We start from the raw sequence: 21,164 nt of genomic DNA, 5'->3' as shown, positions 1-21,164 counted from the left end.
TATTCATTGTCCAGCTTTGTCATGCATATGGGGCAATTGAAAATACCATGGCTTAGGTGAGGTGCATCTTAGTCTTCAGGGTGACATATTTGCTTTTTAACACTTTAAAGAGGTCTTTTGTAGCAGATCTGCCCAATGCAGTACGTTGTATGATTTCTTGACTGCTGCTTCTATGGGTGTTGATTATAGATCCAAGTAAAATGAAATCCTTGACAACTTTAAAACTTCCTCCATTTATCATGATGTTGCTTATTGGTCCAGTTGTGAGAATTTTTGTTTTCTTTGTGTTGAGGTATAATCCATACTGAAGGCTGTGGTCTTCGGTGTTCACTAGTAAATGCTTCAATCCTCTTCCCTTTCAGTAAGCAATGTTGTGTCTTCTGCATATTGCAGATTATTAATGAGTCTTCCTCCCTCCAATTCTGATACTGCATTCTTCTTCATATAGTCCAGGTACTGGGATTTATTTGCTCAGCATACAGATTGAATATGTATTGTGAAAGGATACAACTCTGACACACACTTTTCCTGACTTTAAACCTTGTTCTATTCGAATGACTACCTCTTGGTCTACGTGCTGGTACTGCAGGAGCACAATTAAGTGTTCCGGAATTCCCATTCTTTGCAATGTTATCCATAATTTGTTATGATACAATCGAATGCCTTTGCGTAGTCAATAAAACACAGGTACACATCTTTCTGGTATTCTCTGCTTTCAGCCAGGATCCATCTGACATCAGCAATGATATCCCTTGTTTCACTTCCTCTTCTGAATCCGGCTTGAATTTCTGGCAGTCCCCTGTTGATGTACTGCTGCAACTGCTTTTGAATTATCTTCAGAAAAATTTTAATTGTGTGTGATATTAATGATATTGTTCTATAATTTTTGCATTCTGTTGGATCATGTTTGTTTGGAATTTTCACAAATAATGAATCTCTTCCAGTTGGTTGGCCAGGTAGCTGTCTTCCAAATTTCTTGGCATAGACAAGTGAACACTTCCAGTGTTGCATCCATTTATTGAAACATCTCAGTAGGTATTCCATCACTTCCCTGGAACCGTATTTTTCATCAGTGTCTTCAGTGCAGCTTGGACTTCTTCCTTCAATACCGTTGGTTCCTGTTTTGATCATATGCTACCTCCTGAAATGGTTGAACATTGACCAGTTGTTTTTGGTACAGTGACTCTGTGTATTCCTTCTGTCTTCTTTTGAAGTGTATACTGCATTGTTCTATATTTTGCCCATAGAATAATTCAATAGTGCAATTTGAGGCTTGAATTTGTTCTTCACTTCCTTCAGCTTGGGAAATGCCAAACATGTTCTTCTCTTTTGGTTTCCTAATTCCAGGTCTTTGCACATTTAATTATAATATTTTACTTCATCTTCTTGAGCTGCCCTTTGAAATCTTCTGTTCAGCTCTTTTACTTCAACATTTCTTACGTTCACTTTAGCTACTCTACTTTCAAGTTTCTGAGTCTCTTCTGACATACATTTTGATCTTTTCTTTGTTTCCTGTCTTTTCATGACCTTTTGCTTTCTTCATGTATGATGTCCTTGATGTCATCACAGAACTTGTCTGGTCTTTGGTCATCAGTGTTCAGTGTGTCAAATCTGTTCTTGAGATGTTCTCTAAATTCTGGTGGGATATACTCAAGGTTGAACTTTGGCTCCTGTGGACTTTTTAAAATTTTCTTCAGCTTCACCTTGAACTTTCATGTGAGTAATTGATGGTTTGCTCTCCAGTTGGCCCGTGACCTTGTTCTGACTGATGATATTGAACTTCTCCTTCATCTCTTTCCACAGATGTAGTTGATTTGCTTCCTGTGTATTCCATCTGGCAAGGTCCACGTGTATGGTTGCCATTTATGTTGTTGAAAAAAGGTATTTCCAATGAATACGTCATTGGTTTTGCAAAATTCTATCATCTTACCTCAGGTGTCATTTCTATCACCAAGGTCATATTTTCCAACTACTGATCTTTTTCTTTGTTTCCAACTTTCACATTCCAATCACCAGTAATTATCAGTGTATCTTGAATACATGTTTGATCAATTTCAAACTTCAGAAATTGGTAAAAATCTTCAATTTCTTCATCTTTGGCATTAGTGGTTGGTGAGTGTAGGGTAATGCTATTTGGCTATATGCATCCCCTCCTAATGGAGGCAGCTTTGCTCCTCCCCGAAGCATGCTGAGGATGAACTCGGACTAAGGTACAAGGCCGGGAGTGGCATGACTAGGCCAGTGGCCAAGGCCGAGAAATGCCTTATCAACCAAAACCAAAACGTCTGGGCCTGGATGTGTATTCCCTGGAATCGCTGGGTGTCCTAGGGCTGGGAAGAAAAACAAATAAGCCTTAGCCCCAGCTGGAACTGTATATAAGCTTGTGTCCCTTGCTAGGTGGTAGCCAAATGCTACTCTGGTCCAGCTGGTGCCCTGGACTATCCTGTACGTAAGTTCCCTGAATAAACCATATGTCCTGATCCTCGGTTCTGGAGTCTTTCTTTGGTCTCTTGGCTACGTGGCCGACCCTGGGTCCAGACTCCGCTGGGTTGTTACTCAACAGTAAGTTTGAGTAATAGTCATATAACTTGTTTTCCTTGTAGGTGTATGGATATTATCCTATCACTGACGGTTGTACTTCAGGATAGATCTTGAAATGTTCTTTTTGTCAATGAATATGATGCCTGCTGTTCATCTTCAATTTGCCATTCCTGGCATAGTAGACCATAAGATTGTCTGATTCAAATTGGCCAATACCAGTCCATTTCAGTTCACTAATGCCTAGGTTATCTATCTTCAAGTGTTCCATTTCATTTTTGACAATTTCTGATTTTTCTAGATTCATACTTCATCCATTCCACAATATGATTATTAATGGATGTTTGCAGCTGTTTCTTCTCATTTTGAGTCATGCCAAATCAGCAAATGAATGTCCTGAAAGCTTGACTCTGTCCACATCATTAAGGTTGATTCTACTTTGAGGAGGCAGCTCCTCCCCAGTCATCTTTTGAGTGCCTTCCAACCTGAAGGGCTCATTTCTTCTGACCCTATATCAGACAATCTTCTGCTGCTATTCTTAGGTTTTCATATGCAAATTTTTGTAGAAGTAGATTGCCAGGTCCTTCTGCCTTGTCTATCTTATTCTGGAAGCTTCGCTGAAACCTGTCCACCAAGAGTGACCCTGCTAGTATTTGAAATACTGGTGGCATAGTTTCCAGCATCACAGCAACACACAAGCCACCACAGTATGACAAACTGACAGATGAGTGGTGGTCTCTTGAATTAGTCCTCTATTACAAATCCTTCAGCTGCTTAGATTGTTCCTCCATGCCTTTCCTCTTAACTGATCTCTAGTCTTCCAACATATATTATGAACCCGATTACTTACCTGTTATGATGATTATAAAAGGAATTTGATTATGTTAGCTCTTTATTAAAAAATCATCAGGATCCCACTTTCTGCTAAAACTTATATTAAAATGCATTTTCTCCAATCTGGCATTTAAATCTGTTGTGATTTAGCTAAAAGCTATCTCTCATCCTAGACCTTGTACTTCCACTGAGTTAACTCTCCACTACAGCCAAATTCCTGTGATTGACCTTTTTTTCGGACCCATCTGTAATGCTGCTCAAGGGTCAGGGGGTCTTCGTAGGTTTAATTAAGCATTCAGATGATCACACTTGTACATGTACAAGAAAGCATGTAAGCTAGGAATCACAGCCTTCCAGAAGGGCAGTGTCAGATGTTCCTTCTTTGTGGGAGTAGTCCTCTCAGCTCTCTAGCCAGCGGCCCTTTTTGCCCCTCCAGATGAGAGCTTGTTGTTGTTGTTAGCTGCCGTCGAGTCAGTTCTAATTCACAGCAACCCTATAGAAGAGCAGAATTGCCCCATAGGGTTTCCAAGGAGTGGCCGGTGGATTTGAACCGCTGAACTTTTGGTTAGCTGTGATAGCTCTTAACCATTGCACCACCAGGGGAGCTTAGGCTCAAGGAAAAGAGAGTCATATAGGGCAGATGCTGAATCCCCTGGGCTTAAAAGCCTAATACTCAACAGGAGCCATTAACTCTTATAAAAATTCCATAGGCACCGTTTCCAGGTTTCCAGCAGGACACTTGAGAGTTATAAGTCATCACACTCAGGAAAGCCCATAGGTATGGCTCTCTACAAGATGTTTATAGATCATCTATACCCAGTCTGGATACAACTCACTAATCAGAGATCATTGTTTTCATAACGGATGTTGCCTAGCAATATAGTTGACACTTTGCTTTTATCTGGTGTCCAGGGAACAGAACTAGAAAGTTAACCTTAGGATAAATTCTCATGATAGGTGAAAGTTACCACTTGAGCCACACCATCATAATCCTCACCTTACGTGTGCCTTTTAGCTCATGTTTCCTTTCCTTGGGATGGCCTTCTATCTTGCTCTATTTGTTCCTATCACTACAAAGTTCAGCTCAACTACTTTAATCTCCACAAAGACTCTTCTGACCTTTCCAGTATGAAGTTATCTTTCATATCTCTGAACTCTCTTAGCACTTTCTCTATCCCCTCCTATTATTCTTATTACCTTTATTCTGACATTACCACCACCACCAGTTGCCATTGTGGATTGCAGCTCATGGCAATCCACATGGGTGGCCTTTAACAGCTAACCTTTCTGATAATAGCCAAGTACTTAGCCGTTTGTGCCACCCAGGGCCTCCCATTCATTTTAGTGGCTATATTATAGTACTATATTATAGTTTGAATACACCAAAATCCGACTGATGGATGTGCCAGTTATTATGTTTTATCTTCAAATCCATTTTTCTATATTCTGCTTTGCGGTACTGGGGTCCTGCAGAACGTATTTCCTTTGCCGGCTCTCTTCCCCTTAGGATCTGTTAATAGGTAGGAGAAGGGATAAAGAGCGTGGTTCTTGTTTTGCTTTCTGTTTCTTTCAGTGCTCCAATCCATGTGTCTTCTTCACCCAAGCAGTGACAGTTCTTTCCAGTAGCAGCAGTTGACTTCATGTTTTTTTTTTTTTTTTCCCCAACATCCTAGAAATAGCTTCATCTCACCCCCTCAGAAACCCAGCACTAGCTGGCTGGTACCCTGTCCTCAGAGGCTTGGGTCCCAGCTTTGTAGGGTCATTGCTCCAGGCTTCAAAGGTTTAGTAATTCAACCTATTACCATTGTTGCATCAGTAAAAATAGTGATGATAGCTGTTTCCTGTGTGATACTTCCTGCTCCCTTTTTGTCTTTTCAGATCAGCTAGTACCTGGTTAGCAGTTATTTACATCAATTTTCTTGGCTAAAGTAACTGGTGTGGTTTCTATCTCCCGAGTCTTGGAGTCTGACTGATACAATAGGAATTTATTTCTAGTTAGATTTTACAGGTAAAATCAAATAAACATTCTGTACTTATTTTTTGAGTTGGTAAGCAAGCAAATTAATAGAACTGCAAGGCCAAAGGATGTGTACATTTTAAATTTGGATAACTATTGACAAATTGTCTTCCAAAGATGTTGTACCAATTTCTAGTCCTATCATCAGTATACAGAATCATTTGTTCATAGCATTTTCGCCAGTATAGTCTATCGTGGAGCCCTGGTGGTACAGTGGTTCAGAGCTTAGCTGCTCTTAACCAAAAGTCAGGAGTTCAAATCCACCAGCCACTCCTTGGAAATCCTGTGGGGCAGTTCTACTCTGTCCTATATGGTTGCAGTGGGTCGGAATAGACTGAACGGCAACGGGTATAGTGTATTATAAAACTTGAATTTTTTCCAATAAATTAGTTGAAAAATAGTTTTTATTGATGTTTAAATTTGTGTTTCTTCAGTTAAGAGTTAGATTTAGGATCTTTTTGTGTATTTATTGCCATCTGTATTTTTGTGAACAGTCTGTTTGTGCCTCTTGCCTGTTTTTTGGTAAGAGTTTATTTTCCCTCTTATTTGAAGTCTTTTTGTGTATAAAAGAAATTAGCTCTTTGTCATATATTTTGCAGTTATTTTTATCAGTTTACATATGTCTTTTGACTTTATGATTTTTGTGCCATACAAAGGTTTAAAAATATTTATGCAGTTTGTAAGTTCTTTGTTTATTTATTTATTCTTGCTTAGAAAGCCTTTTTCCATGCCAGGATTTAAAAATCATTCTCCCACAATTTTTTTGGTACTTATCTAGTTTCATTTTTTTAACATTAAACTTGTTAAATATTTGATGCATCTGAGCTTTATTTTGGTCTAGAATAGTGAGGTAAGGCTCCAGCTTAATATTTTTCCCAATGACCAACTAACTGTTCTAATGCCATTTGTTAGGCAATCTTTTTCCTACTAATTTGAAATGCCATTTTTTATTACATGCTAACTTTTCATATGCATTGTGGATCTATTTCTGGAAGCAATTATTTACTTTTTCCATTCATCTCTTGTCTATTCATACATCAGTCTCAAACTGTTATAGTTATTGAAGCATTATAATATATTTCAATATCTAGTAAAATTAACCTCTACTGACTACTTTTTTTAAAAAGACTTTTGCTGGCTGTTCTTTCACATTTATTTTTCCATGTGAGCTTAAGTAATACTTGGGCTTTTTCAATAACTAATCATTTTGGTTTTTCAGTTGAAGATGTTTTAATGATTAATTTATGGAGAATTGATACTTTTATGATATTAAATCTTCCTACTCAAGAACTGGTATCTTTACAGCATACATTCAATTTATCAAGTGTCCTTTTATGCCACTGAATAGTTTATTCTTGGATATTTTAGCCTTTTTGCATGCTATCACGAATGAGGTCTTTATTTCTTCATTATATTTTCTAACTGTAAAATTCAGCATATCAGAAAACTATTGAATTATATATAAATATATATATATTAATTTGGAGAGGACATATTTGGAAGATGTTCAGGATAAATATCCAAAGAGATCTGTATCCTGATAGCCTTGGTATCACATTGGTTCTGAATGGAAAAAGGTAAAATAGGATCCCAAGTTTGGTGATGGAGCTATGAGAAGTGCTAAGAACTTCCTTAATCTAGATGGAGAATTCAGGAGGATGATCAGATTTTTAAGGGAAAGATGTTGGGAGGAATTTTAAGTGAAGTTTTAGTTATCTTGAGTTTGATTTTTCCTTGGGGATATTCAAGTGATTGATACTGGAGTGCAAGATAGAACCTTGGGCTAGAAAGTTGGAATTGGGAGTCCTAAAAGTATATATGATAGTTGAAGACAGGGACATAGATAAAATCATGCAAGACGAGGATCTAGACTGAGAAGAGAAGATAGAGGGACTTAAAATGGAATCTTGGGCAATATCAATGCTTAAGGGAAAAACATAGGAGTTAGTAGAGCATTCTAACAAGGAATACGAGATCAGAGAAGCACAGTGGGAAGAAACTTCATTACTGTCAAATGTCATACAGAGGTCAGTAAGATAAAGACTGAAAACAGATTATTGGAATAGAAACTACAATATTGGTGATCTACAAAATTGGTGATTTCAATGAATTATGAAGGTAGAATATAAATAATAATGAATAGAGGAATGAATTCAAGATGAGGAAATAGAGAAGATGAGCGTAGACTGATTTTCCAAAAATGTTGGCTATAAAGGGAAGTTCTTTTGATAATGTGTTCTAAAACATTTCCCTCTTCTCTCTCCTTCTCAGGTAATACATTGCTACTTTAATATCTTAATGCAATCATACAAGGACAGAACTACATAGGCCCACTTGGATAACTGTCCATGTCATTATGTCAACTTTTATTTATAGAAGACCCCTATTAGGCATGGTTGATGTAGTTGACATTTCATGTGTCTTATGTTGCTTCAGTATTATTCGTAGGTGAATTAACTTTGGGATTTTAGAAAACAAAAAATTAGTTGAGAAATGAATAAATATACTACCATTGACACGAGCAAGTTTAATTAATTACCTATCTTTACACATGCTTATTGTTATTTAAAAACATATTCCTTCTCCCTAGGACTGAATCACTTTAATCAGGTATATGGGAAGAACTCGTCATGCTTCTAGTTCCTAATAGCTCCACTTCTTTATTTTCTGCCAACCAACTTCCTGTTCTGTACCTTAGTCCCATACTAGAGTTCACCTTTTGCTTAATGTAGAATTAAGGCTGCTATCCTTATACAAGAGCCCTGGTGGTGCAATGACTAAGTGCTCCACTGCTAACCAAAAGGTTGGCAGTTCAAACCTAACCAGTGGCTCTGTGGGAGAAAGAACTAGCTGTTTCTGTAAAGATTACAGCCAAGAAAACTCTATGGGGCAGTTCTACTCTATCATATGGGGCTGCTATGAAATGCAATCCACTCGATGGCACCCAACAACAACACTCTTACTCCCCAAATTTGATACTAGTGTTTCTGTTGTTATTGCTATTGAACTGCTTTTTGTGCTTTGAATATTGTATTAAGAAAGGTTCTACATATCTATCGATTAATTATTAGAGAGTACTCTGAAACCATTCTGAAGAATACGTCCCAGCCCTCGGTTTTCTAGCTAACCATACTTTGGTATTTCCATAGGGTAATTATCACATTTTTCTCTATGGCAATGCTGTCTGTCTTATTTACCTGTCTGGTGGCCACTCAGATAAGCCTTGTCTCATAATATAACGTCTGTGAATTTACAATATTTCTGAACCATTACTTCTTCCACTGCTTCCTCTTTGTTTTTTTTGCAAGTGATATTTCTCTACCTTAAGGGAAAGCTTGTTGGGGAAAAATACTTCTAAGACTTACAAAATCCATTTTTAACAAATCTTTTTAACTCCTGTCTCAAGCATATGTAATTTATCATACAGCACAAATATGAAAATATATCTACCTCAAATATACACTAAAACATATAAACAAAGGATCCTCAAAGTACTACTTAGCTCAGACATTGGATTTTAGTTTCTCCATTTCATTGTAGTTCTGATATCAATGAGATAATATTTTAATGGCACGGTAGGTTTCTAGTTCAGGATCTTTGTAACCATCCATTCATATCAGTTCTAAGCCTCTTTCAGACTTACTCTGAGCAGACCCCTTGATTTTATCCCCATTATTGGGCTAAGTCCCTTCTGCTTCTGTCAAAAGCCTTGCTAAGACATATTCATAGGAGAAAAATAAGATTGGAAAACAAATGTAAACTTTGTACTCTTTGAAGCTCTTCAAGCTTTATCCCAGTATTAAACTTGAACATCAGAAAAGGCTGGTCTTTACAAAGTTACAATTTCATGTTGAAACCTTTTGGCTTTTTTCTTTTTAATGAAACTGCTTTCAAAGACAAGATCTATTATGTTGCTCTACACCCTTTGTATAAAGACCATTGTGACAAATACCTCTTAGAATTGAGGATTAGTGAAGAAGAAATTTTTAATGAATTGTGAAGTGTTCTTCTACTAGGCTGTGAGCGCTGTATAGCCTATTCTGTTTTTGAGTTTAGTTGGCTGTTCCAAGCCTAGTACAAAGCCTTGCCTTCAATTGCAATATCCTTTCTCAGGCAAGACTATTTTTAGAGTTAAAACCAAGTAGTATTTAAATGCAGGAGAAAAATGTGGCAATCTGCTTCTGTAAAAAGATTTACAGCCTTGGAAACCCTATGGGGCAGTTCTACTCTGCCCTGTAGAGTTGCTATGAGTCAGAACCAACTCGATGGCAATGGGTTTTTTATATTTAAATTTTTAAAAACTTTTTACTAGCAATTGTTGGTCTAACTCTGTCATCTGATTTTTTTTTTATAAGCTGCTTTAAATGAAATGTGTATATATAAAATAAAAATTATTTACGTATAATTTTTTGAGTCCCTTTGGTAATAATTTCTCAAATCTTGGCCTTTTCCCAAACGTATATACACATCTGTCTGTCTGCATTGCTCATGCACATAGGCTGTGCCTCTAACTTCCAGACAGCCGTTATAATGCTAGGAATGAGACACATACACTCACTGGCATCAACCATTCTGTGGGTGCTATGTTCATCTGTGATCAAGCCAGACACACGAGACACTTAACAGTATTGGCAAAGTGAAAGCCATTATTATCAATTCTAGAAAGCAGACCTTAAACAATAACGGCAGATTCCCAAAGGAGAACTGCTTACCCTTCCCCACATTACCCATGTACATTCTTATGTCGCTGGGCAGGTGGTTCAAGTCAGATGCTATGTTCACATCGCTGCTGCCTCTGGCTACCACCACACTGCTGGGGGCGGGGCAGGATCTGCACAGCTCCTAAGGCTTCTACTCTGCTGCTGGGCCTCGCTAGGCCTCGCTGTCAGCTGGAAGACCCCTGCACAGGATTTCCCGAGCCTCTGCCGCAGGGCTCTTCTAAGCTTCTGCTCTGGCTCTCGCCATGCTACCAGAGCCTGTGGGGCTTTCTTGCTGCCACACTACCTGAACTCCAGCTTCTGGGGTTGGGGGGGTCATGCAACCCTTGCATGGTGTTCACTCAGGCCCCTCTTGCCCTGCACAAGCGTTACAACTTTTTACCTCCACTGGCAAGCCTCCTGTCCAGAAGTGTTCAGCTCGCCCCTGCTATAGGAAGACCCCTGCATGAGCAAGTATTACAGCTCTTTCAGCAATGCTGGCAAGCTTCCAGCCTGAAGTTGTTCAGCTCTCACTCTGTGGGCCAAGTAGGCTCGCTCGCTCCACTGTCTCTTTCGCTGTCTTCAGCATTCGTTCTTTCTTCTGGGTCTAGGAGGTTCTCAGCACAGGGACCCTGGGTCCTTGGTCCAAAGGACATGCTCTGCTCCAGACTTGTCTTCTTGATGGTAGTGAGGTCCCCCTGAACCTCTGTGGGCATAGCTTTTTTAAGCCTAGCAGGCTGGCAAAATCAACCAATCCCCTTGTAGGCCATCATCACCTTATTTGCATAGCCTTAGTAAACTGTCTAATTCCTGCAAGGGTTTGACACATCTTATTTGCATAGTCTCAGTCAATCATTCTGCTGGGAGTTTCAAGACCATGGCTAGAAAGGCCATATGAAAGCAATTCACTGCACTGCACCAAATCTCTAGGGCATCATCCTTTTCCTGCCCACACCAGTCACCAAGGTTATACTGACCCTGTTCTTGAAGAGTATTAGGAAAATAGGCTAAATGAATACCTCATAGAAATCCCCTCATAATCTATGCATTTTGTAATCTGCTACAGTTAAGATTTTATGAAATATCCTATGTCAGAATATTAGTAAGCATACTAAAATGTATTTTTGATGTTTACAAGCTGAAACTTGGATTATATGGTGCTAAACAAAATTTATAATTTTTGTTTGAAGCATAAATGAGTAATGTCGGTAAAAAAAAATCCTAAATCATGTAATCAATATTATCAATATTTTCAGATTTATTAAATGATATGATTTATGTGGATAGCAATCAGTTTTCTGTTTAAATTTCCCTTATTTTAATTTCGTATTTAGAAAGTGGTGTCTATTATGGCTGATTATTCTTTAGATCACAATAGGCTTATACAAAGTGAAATTTTATGATTCAGGAAACTGAAATTAAATGGAGAAATTTGGGCATGTCAAATTCCAATTCTTCATTATTTGAATGTGATCAAAGTATGCCTTTTAAAAAGTGTTAAAAATGCATTAAGTTACTGACTTTGTCAATATCTTTTCAAGCTTCTGATTTTTTTCAATATATTTTCATTAGGGAAGGAATAATACATATAAGCTAGTATTCATTACTGCTTTCTGTTTTGCAACATTTCAAATAACATTTATTCTCCTTGAGTAACCAGAGGGCCTGTGATGCGAGTGCCCATCGTTATAAAGATGCTTACGATACTCAGTACTCCGCCTTCCTTATATCACCCTTAAAAGATGTCAATATGTTCTGGCACTGAGGAAGAATATCAAGTGTTCCACAGTTACTATCTTGATGCGCTTAAGGAATCCTATGTGATTTGACTTAGATCTGGGCTTCAGAAGAACTGCAAACTGAATCCAAATGGGGGAAGGTGCTCTGAATAGGGGCTAGCCAAAGATGGGGGCTTGCGTTGGATTCAATCAAAATTACCAGCATTCCAGAGAAAGCAACAGAGAGGAGGAGGAGGAGGAGGGAGTACCTGAGGAGGAGACAGAAGGAGAAGGAGGAGGAGGGGACGGAACGGGGAGGAGAAGAGAGCAGAGGGAGGAGGAGGCAGAGGGAGGAGGAGGAAACAGAAGGAGAAAGAGGAGGAGGAGGAAACAGAAGGAGAGAGACATTGAGGGGAAGGGCTAAGGAGTGGGATTTTGCAAGGAGAGGGAGACAAAACTTTGAATGGTTACATCTGGACTTTGAAAAAGTCCAAACTAAACCCGTTGCAGTTGAGTCGGACTCAAAGCAACCCTATAGGTATAGGGTAGAACTGCCCCATATAGTTTCCAAAAAGCAGCTGGTGGATTCAAACTGCTGACCTTTTTTGATTAGCAGCCAAACTCTTAACCACTGTGCAACCAGGGATTCTTTGGAAACCAGTTCAGATTCTACAGGTGTAGGACGGGTATTCTGAAAGGCTTGCTTTCAGAGGAGTGCCATTTTATGGTGCACAGAAACTCCAGTATTTATTGGAGTTAAAAAAAGAAAAAAACAACAACCAGTTTTGGCATAATGAGGAATATTAAATTCTTTCCTCATTTTAATCACCCTATTCAATTCTTGTGTATCACACAAAGACTGTTAATACTTCTCTTCCATAGTCACTGAATTCTTTTAATATGAAGAATATTCACCATGGAACTATTTGCATACTTGGTTAATAAGATTACGGAAAATAACCCATTTTTAATTTTTTTTTGCAGGTTTGAAACTTCCTAAGCACATTAATTATGGTCAGTTGAATGCATTATGCCACATTAGGGGACAACACAGGTAAGTAGTGCATGTATTTCCTTTTCTGTTGTTCAAATGAATGTGAATGTGTTTGTTTTATGGATAAAGCATAGTAATAAACCATTGTTGACTCTCATAGGTGCCCTGAGTTACCACACAGATAAAAACATTTGAAAACCTGGAAGTTATTTCTTCAGTTTGAAGGAACAGAATGTATATGTCATATTTTTAGGGAAACAATTTAATGTGAAGCAAACATAACTCATACTCTTTCTAGTACTTAAAAAGCAATCATAAGAGGAAAGAACTGTAAGTGGTTGGAAACACAAACCTTGAATGAAATAAGTACTTTAGCAGTGGATAGAGGATGCCTAGTTGAAATATGCTGGAGCCAAAGAACTAGGATATATCACTGTTCTAAGCTCTGGATTCCTAAGATATGTGATACTTGAAGATATAATTTAAAAAATCTATTTTCTTTCCAACTCTGTTTTCCAACTTGGATTTTTAAAATTATAAAACTGGTTATTTTCTTCCATATCCATCAGTGTCTATCCCCTCCCTCTTCCTTCACTCAGCAGAGGACCTTGCCTCATTTTTTATGGGCAAGTTCTGAGAAAATGTTGAGAAAATGCCTTAGGTTTACAGACTTTCTTTTTCTCCTTTAAAATATCTCTTAGTCACATTCTCTTAACCACTTCAGATTATTTCTATATCTTCATCTGTATCCTTCCCATTTCTTCGTTTCCAAAGACAGGCAGGCACACTTCTTTGCTACTCCTTGAATTTCCACCAAGAGGAATTTTTTTCTGTTCACCCCTGGACTTTTCCCTACTCCCAGTGCCTTTCAGCAAAGGACATTTTTTTCCAGTCATATTGTAATAAAAGGATGAAATTCATTATATGTACATATATGCATGCATATATGTATATATTTACGTATAGATATACACAGGCACACATAAAATTAGCTTAATTCATATCAAATTGAAACTGCCCCCTTATATGCAAGAGTAACATTCATATTTCTTTCAATTTTCATCAAATAAATGTGTAGATGCTACAATATTTATAAAACAAATTCGTGAGGAAACAATCTATAAAAGGTTGAACGGATTCAACTTTTATGACTTGTTTTAATTAATTTAAAGTAAAAATATAAATTGCCTCAGGAAAAACACATAAATACTACAATTAATCAATAAGTATTTTATTAAGAGCTTATTATGTTCCCTGACCTGTGAGCAGAACTGAGTGGGATGTAGAAGAAATATTGTATTAGTTTGGATAATTCTACCTGCTGTAAATAAACGTTAAATCTTAGTGGCTTAATACAATAGAAGTTTATTTATCCGTCCCTTCAATACCCAAAGGAGTATTTTTGATCAGCAGGCTGTTCTAGTTTAAGAATTCAGCCCCTTCCAAACTTTTGCTCTGCCAGCTTTATTACATGGCTTCCAAGACCACCATGCTCCTCTGCTTCAAGCTAGAAAGAGAAAGGACATGAAGAATCTTCTGTGGGCGAGGTAGTAGGGTATTTCCATGAGTACTGTATGAAGTTTGGTGCATATCTCTTCTACTCCCTATTCCATATTCCATAGGCTAGAACTCAGTCATATGATCACACTAACTGCAAGGGAGGTTGGGAAATGTAGTCTAGGTCCACATGAATAAGATACAGATTTGAGGGAGCATACAGCAGTCTTTGAGATAAGCATACAGTCACTGAATATTAGAACTGGAAATGCTCTTATTATTTAGACAGCCATTATTTTTGCAGATAAGGAAATGAGGCATATAAAATTTAAATAATCTGCCTAAGTTTATATAAAAATGAAGTAGTAAAGTTAGTACTTCAATCCATATCATCTTGACTCCAAGACTAGGGTTCTCTCATTTCTCATCCTACCAAACCAAAACTAAACCCATTGCTGTCTAGTCAATTCTGACTCATAGTGACCCTATAGGACAGAATAGAACTGCCCCACAGGGTTTCCAAGGAGTGACTTGTGGATTGAATTGCCAGATTTTTGGTTAGCAGCCGAGATCTTAACCACTGTGCCAGCAAGGCTCCATTTCTCATCATTGTTGTGTTACGTGCCATCGAGTCAGTTCCAACTCATAGTGACCCTATGTACAACAGAACAAAACACTGCCAGGTCCTGTGCCATCCTCACAATAGTTGTTATGCTTCAGACCGTTTTTGCAGCCACTGTGTCAATCCGTCTGGTTGAGGTTTTCCACTTTTTTGCTGACTCTGTACTTTACCAAGCATGATATCCTTCTCCAGGGACTGATCCCTCCTGATAACATGTCCAAAGTGTGTGAAACGAAGCCTTGCCATCCTTGCCTGTAAGAAGCATTCTGGCTATACTTCTTCCAAGACAGATTTGACAGATTGTTTTGGCAGTCCATGGTATATTCAATGTTCTTCACCAACACCATGATTCAAAGGCATCAGTTCTTCTCTGATCTTCCTTATTGCTTGTCCAGCTTTCTCATGCCTGTGAGGCTATTGAAAACACCATGGCTTGGGTCAGGCACACCTTAATCTTCAAGGTGACATCTTTGCTTTTTAACACTTTAAGAGGTCTTTTGTAGCAGATTTGCCCAATATAATGCATCGTTTGATTTCTTGACTGCTACTTTCATGGGCGTTAATTGTGGATCCAAATAAAATGAAATCTTGACAACTTCAATCTTTTCTCCATTTATCATGATGTTGCTTATTGGTTCACTTGTGAGGATTTTTGTTTCCTTTTTGTTGAGGTGTAATCCATAGTTAAGGCTGTAGTCTTTGATTTGCACCAGTAAGTGCTTCAAGTCTTCTTCACTTTCAGCAAGCAAGGTTGTGTCATCTGCATATTGCAGGTTGTTAATGAGTCTTCCTCCATATATATTCTAGCTTCTCAGATTATTTGCTCAGCATACAGATTGAATAAGTACAGTGAAAGGATACAACCCTGATGCACACCTTTCCTGACTTTAAACTACGCAGTATCCCCTTGTTCTGTTCGAATGACTGCTTCTTGATCTATGTACACTTTCCTCAGGAGCACAGTTAAGTGTTCTGGAATTCCCATTCTTCACACGTTATCCATAAGTTGTTATGATCCACAGTCAAATGCCTTTGCATAGTCAATAAGACACAGGTAAACATCTTTCTGGTATTCTCTGCTTTCAGCCAGGATCCATCTGACATCAGCAGTGATATCTCTCATTCCACATACCCTTCTGAATCCAGCTTGAATTTCTGGCAGTTCCGTGTTGATGTACTGCTGCAACCACTTTTGAATGATCTTCAGCAAAATTTTACTTGCATGTGATATTAATGATATTGTTCGATAATCTCTGCATTCTACTGGATCACCTTTCTCTGGAATAGGCATAAATGTGGATCTCTTCCAGTCGATTGACCAGTTAGCTGTCTTCCAAATTTCTTGGCATGGATGAGTGAGCACTTCCAGCGTTGCATCCATTTGTTGAAACATCTCAGTTGGTATTCCATCCATTCCTGGAGACTTGTTTTTCACCGATGCCTTCAGTGAAGCTTGGACCTCTTCCTTTTGTTCCAGATCATATGCTACCTCCTGATATGGTTGAACATCAACTAATTATTTTTGGTGTAGTGAGTGTATGTATCCCTTCCATCTTGTTTTGATGCTTCCTGTGTTGTTTAATGTTTTCCTCTTAGACACCTTCAATATTGCAACTTGAGGCTTGAATTTTTTCTTCTGTTCTTTCAGCTTGAGAGATGCCAAGTGTGTTCTTCCCTTTTAGTTTTCTAACTCCAGGTCTTTGCACATGCCATTATAATACTTTACTTTGTCTTCTGAAGCTGCCCTTTGAAATCTTCAGTTCAGCTCTTTTACTTCAGAATTTTTTCCGACTGCTTTAGCTACTCGATATTCAAGAACAAGTTTCACAGTCTCTTCTGACATCCATTTTGGTCTTTTCTTTCTTTCCTGTCTTTTTAATGACCTCTTGCTTTCTTCATGTATGAAGCCCTTGATGTCATTCCACAACTTGTCTGGTCTTCAGTCATTAGCGTTCAGTGTGACAAATCTATTCTTGAGATGGTCTCTAAATTCAGGTGGGATATACTTAAGGTTGCACTTTGGCTTTCATGAACTTGTTCTAATTTTCTTTAGCTTCAGCTTGAACTTGTATGTGAGCAATTGATGGTCTGTTCTGCAGTTGGCCCCTGGCCTTGTTCTGACTGATGATATTGAGCTTTTCCATCATCTCTTTCCACAGATGTAGTTGATTTGATTCCTGTGTATTCTATCTGGCAAGGTCCACATGTATAGTCACTGTTTATGTTGGCCAAAAGTATATGCAATGAAGAAGTCATTGGTCTTGCAAAATTCTATCATGTGATCTCTGGCATAGTTTCTATCACCAAGGCCATATTTCCTACTATCCCTCTTCTTTGTTTCCAACTTTGCATTCCAATCACCAGTAATTATCAATGCATCCTGATTGCATGTTTGATCAATTTCAGACTGCAGAAGTTGATAAAAATCTTCAATTTCTTCATCTATGGCCTTAGTGGTTGGTCCATAAATTTGAATAATATTTGTATTAATTGGTCTTCCTTGTAGGCATATGGATGTTATCCTATCACTGACAGCGTTATACTTTAGGATAGATCTTGAAATATTCTTTTTGATGATGAATGCAACTCCATTCCTCTTCAAGTTTTCATTTCCAGCATTGTAGACCATATGATTGTCTGATTCAAAATGGCCAATATCAGCCCATTTCAGCTCACTAATGCCTAGGATACTGATGTTTGTGTGTTCCATTTCATTTTTGACTATTTCCAATTTTCCTAGATTCGTGCTTTGTACATTCCACATTCTGATTATTAATGGATGTTTGCAGCTGTTTCTTCTCATTTTGAGTCATGCCAAATCAGCAAATGAAGGTCCCAAAAGCTTGACTCCATCCACAGCATTAAGGTCTACTCAGCTCTGAGGAGGCAGCTTTTCCTCCGTTGTCTACCTGAGGGGCTCAGCTTCTGGCACTATGTGAGACAATGTTCCGCTACTATTCATAAGATTTTCACTGGCTAATTCTTTTCAGAAGTAGACCATCAGGTTCTTCCTAGTCTGTCTTAGTCTGGAAGCTTAACTGAAACCTGTCTGCCATGGGTGACCCTGATGGTATTTGAATACTGGTGGCATAGCTTCCAGCATCACAGCAACATGTAAGTCCCCATAGTATGACAAACTGACAGATGCATATTTCTCAACATAGGATTACTTAATAAAGTGGCAACACGTGAGAAGCAGAAAACCCTGCTAAGCTAAGGTCATTAACTGGTGTTCTTCCTTTTGCCTTGGGGCATTAGACTTGCTTTAATTAAGTAGACTTGTTTTAATTAAGCCATACCACACTTAAATTTTTTCTTAATTTACTAACATTTAAAAATCAGAAATTTTCACACAGGAGTTCGGGTTTCTGGTTTCTTTAAAAATTGCAAAATCTGAACACATTAGACCTATATTAGTGTATGACAAAAATAAGCATAAGAACCGAGTTGTGGCTCCCTTTTTGTAGGCACACTCTCCAGTTCACCACAGTCCCCATCTGGCCTGTTTCACTCATGATACCTGCTTGGCCACTGTAAGCATTTGATTTTGTTATCCATGAATATAGAGCATTTTGAAAGTGCTCTAGAGTTCTGGTATGTAAAACTGGAGCTTTTCGATGTATCTCTGCTTCATCCACATGAGGAACTTAGAGCTCCTTCCTTGTTGAGTGAGCTTCTTTGCAGGTGAGCTTTAATGAGGTGCTGAGTTTCTCGTCCGTAGTTGGTGTTTACTCAGTTTGGGAAATAATCAGAAGTATCTTCTGGATAGTATTCAAATGTCAGATAGTTAGTTGGGTCACGACACCTACTCTCCAACCCTACTATAATTCTAAAATTTTTCCCTTGTCCCTGACTTTCTCATTATGTCTATTTTATGTCTTCCCTAACCCAGCTCTCTCATCCATATTTAGATGTGTTAATTTACGGATGATTTCATATGGCTGTAGACAATAATGCATTTAGACTGAACACACAACTGTATGTTTTTGTTTCAGCAAAGAACTCAGAAATAGGAATATCCTGCCACATTACATTGTTATGACATACATCATACAGCGTCTGGCCTGGGGTGCCATAGATTGCTTTTGTGTGGCCTTTCTAGCCATGATCTTGTAACTTCCACCCAAGTGATTGGGTGGGACTGTGCAGATATGGTAATTGTGGCCCACCAAAGGGACTGGTTAGTTTTGCCATCCTGCTGGGCTTGAAATAAGCCATCCTGGAGGTGGGAAGGAGAAGAATCCCACCACCACCAGGGAAGAACAGCCAGGAGTAGTTCATCCTTTGGACCTGGGATCCCTGCTCTGAGAAGCTCCTGGAAGCAGGAGACTGAGAGAGAGAGAAAGAGAGAGAGAGAGGGGGCTGTAACCCTGAAGACAGTGAGAAGCGGTGGCAGCAGAGATGCAGAAGCAGTAGACGGTGTGGTGGGCTTCCTGGCCCTTGGAGTGAGAAAGCTGAGTGCCTTTGGGCAGAGACTGAGGACCAGGGAGAGGTGTGCCTGCAAGCACGGCCGTGAAGAGGCTGCCCTGATGGAAGAACTGTATCCTTGAGTGTTCCTGAGCCTGAATTGTAACCTGTTACTTCCCTAATAAACCCCATAATCACAAGCATAGCCTGTGAGTTCTGTGTGGCCATTGCAATGAATTATCGAACTAAGCAGAGAAGTAGAGAGTGCCGCGGGTTGGACAGTTGGTGTCAGAATTGGTAAAGATGGTGGGGAAAGAAGGCATGTCTGACCCCCGCCTCACAGGAATCAGCCTTGGGCTATTGATCTTGATTCTCCTTTCCCTTTGTGAAGTTACAGGAGGTCAGGCACCTCCCCTAAGCTGTTTTTACAGCGTCATAGGGCACTTAGGGCTCATTCTGAAACATAATGCCATCTCTACCTCTAGCATTTGACTCTTCCATTTTGGCCTTTCACTTCTTAGATGCTCTATTTTGGAGACCCAGATCAAAAACACTGGGTCCATGTACATCAGCTACCACATCTGGAAAATTTCCAAGGATTAGATGAAGCAGACATATCAGTCATACACATAGAAAATGACAAGAATGAAGGTCTCAGTATTTTGGTATAAACTGTTTAGGAATTCCAGAGATGATTTATCCAGAGCACAGACTGGAATAAGGTTTAAAACCTGGTAGCACGGACTCCATGTAGACAAATTAAGGAGGCCACACTTTTGTACTTCTTTGGGCCTCAGTTTCTTCATATATAAGATGGGAAAGAGAGGAGTATTTACCTAATATAGTCGTGTATGGATTAAATGACCCAATACATGTGAACTGCCTAGAATAATGCTTGGCACATACTTGGGAGGCATTATATTCAAGAGTGACCAGTCCCTGGAGAGATACATTGTGCTTGGTAAAGTAGAGGGTTATCAAAAGAGAGGAAGACCCTCAATGACATAGACTGAAACAGCTGCAACGATGGACTCAAGCATAGCAATGACCATGAGAATGGTGCAGGACCAGGCAGTGTTTGGTTCTGTTGTGCATGGGGTTGTTATGAATTGGAAGTGACTCGACAGCACCTAATAACCATAACAGTGCATCTATATAGTGTGAGAATAAGAATGACGATGCCTAATATCATATTAAATCACATCCACATTACATTGTTTGAATAAATTAAATACAATCCTTAAAGTATATATTTGTCTTGTATAAAACATCAGCATGGTGTTTTAGGAACTTTGGCCAAGAGAAAAAAAAAAGCTGTTATAAATATTTTAAAATGTGTTATTGTTATGTAAATTAACAGCGGAATAAGAAAAGTCTTCTCTTGAGGCTTTGGATTTCTATACTTATTGTTGTGAGGCAAATATTGACTAAGATGTTTATCAGTGTTCAATTTGAAGTATGATTATTTTTGATAATTATCAAAATAAGCTGTCAAGATGAATGTTTAGCATTAAAAAAAAATGACCAACTTTTCATGGTGGTTGTCAATTGAAAATTGAATGAGACAGAATTTCCACAAACAAATGTCATTACCTGGCATTGAATGACAATTTTTTATATTCCAGTGGATATTGAGTATTGGCATTTTTTAAGGATGTACTATTTTTTATTGTTGTAAAAATATATATAAACACTGTTTGCCAATTCAGGATTTTTCAATTATACAATCTAGTGACATTAATCATGTTGTGCAATTGTCACCAATATCTGTTAGAGTATTAGCATTTTTTATATTTTCAGTGGATCTAAACCTGGCTGCAAATAAGAATGACCTAGAGGA

General features: G+C 38.5%; 1 protein-coding gene across 1 annotated transcript in view; it reads left to right on the top strand.

Annotated features, from left to right (window-relative positions):
• Nucleotides 1-21,164, top strand: part of CNBD1 (cyclic nucleotide binding domain containing 1) — a 484,737-nt gene that overhangs the window by 9,630 nt on the left and 453,943 nt on the right. Inside the window, exon 2 of the mRNA XM_004370829.1 lies at nt 12,789-12,858. Coding sequence (XP_004370886.1) covers nt 12,789-12,858 — 70 coding nt within the window. The remainder of the gene's footprint in view (nt 1-12,788; nt 12,859-21,164) is intronic.

The sequence above is a fragment of the Trichechus manatus genome, unplaced genomic scaffold (genome assembly GCF_000243295.1).
Source record: "Trichechus manatus latirostris isolate Lorelei unplaced genomic scaffold, TriManLat1.0 scaffold00009, whole genome shotgun sequence".
Taxonomy (NCBI): Eukaryota; Metazoa; Chordata; class Mammalia; order Sirenia; family Trichechidae; genus Trichechus; species Trichechus manatus.
This window is presented reverse-complemented; position numbering and strand designations above follow the sequence as displayed.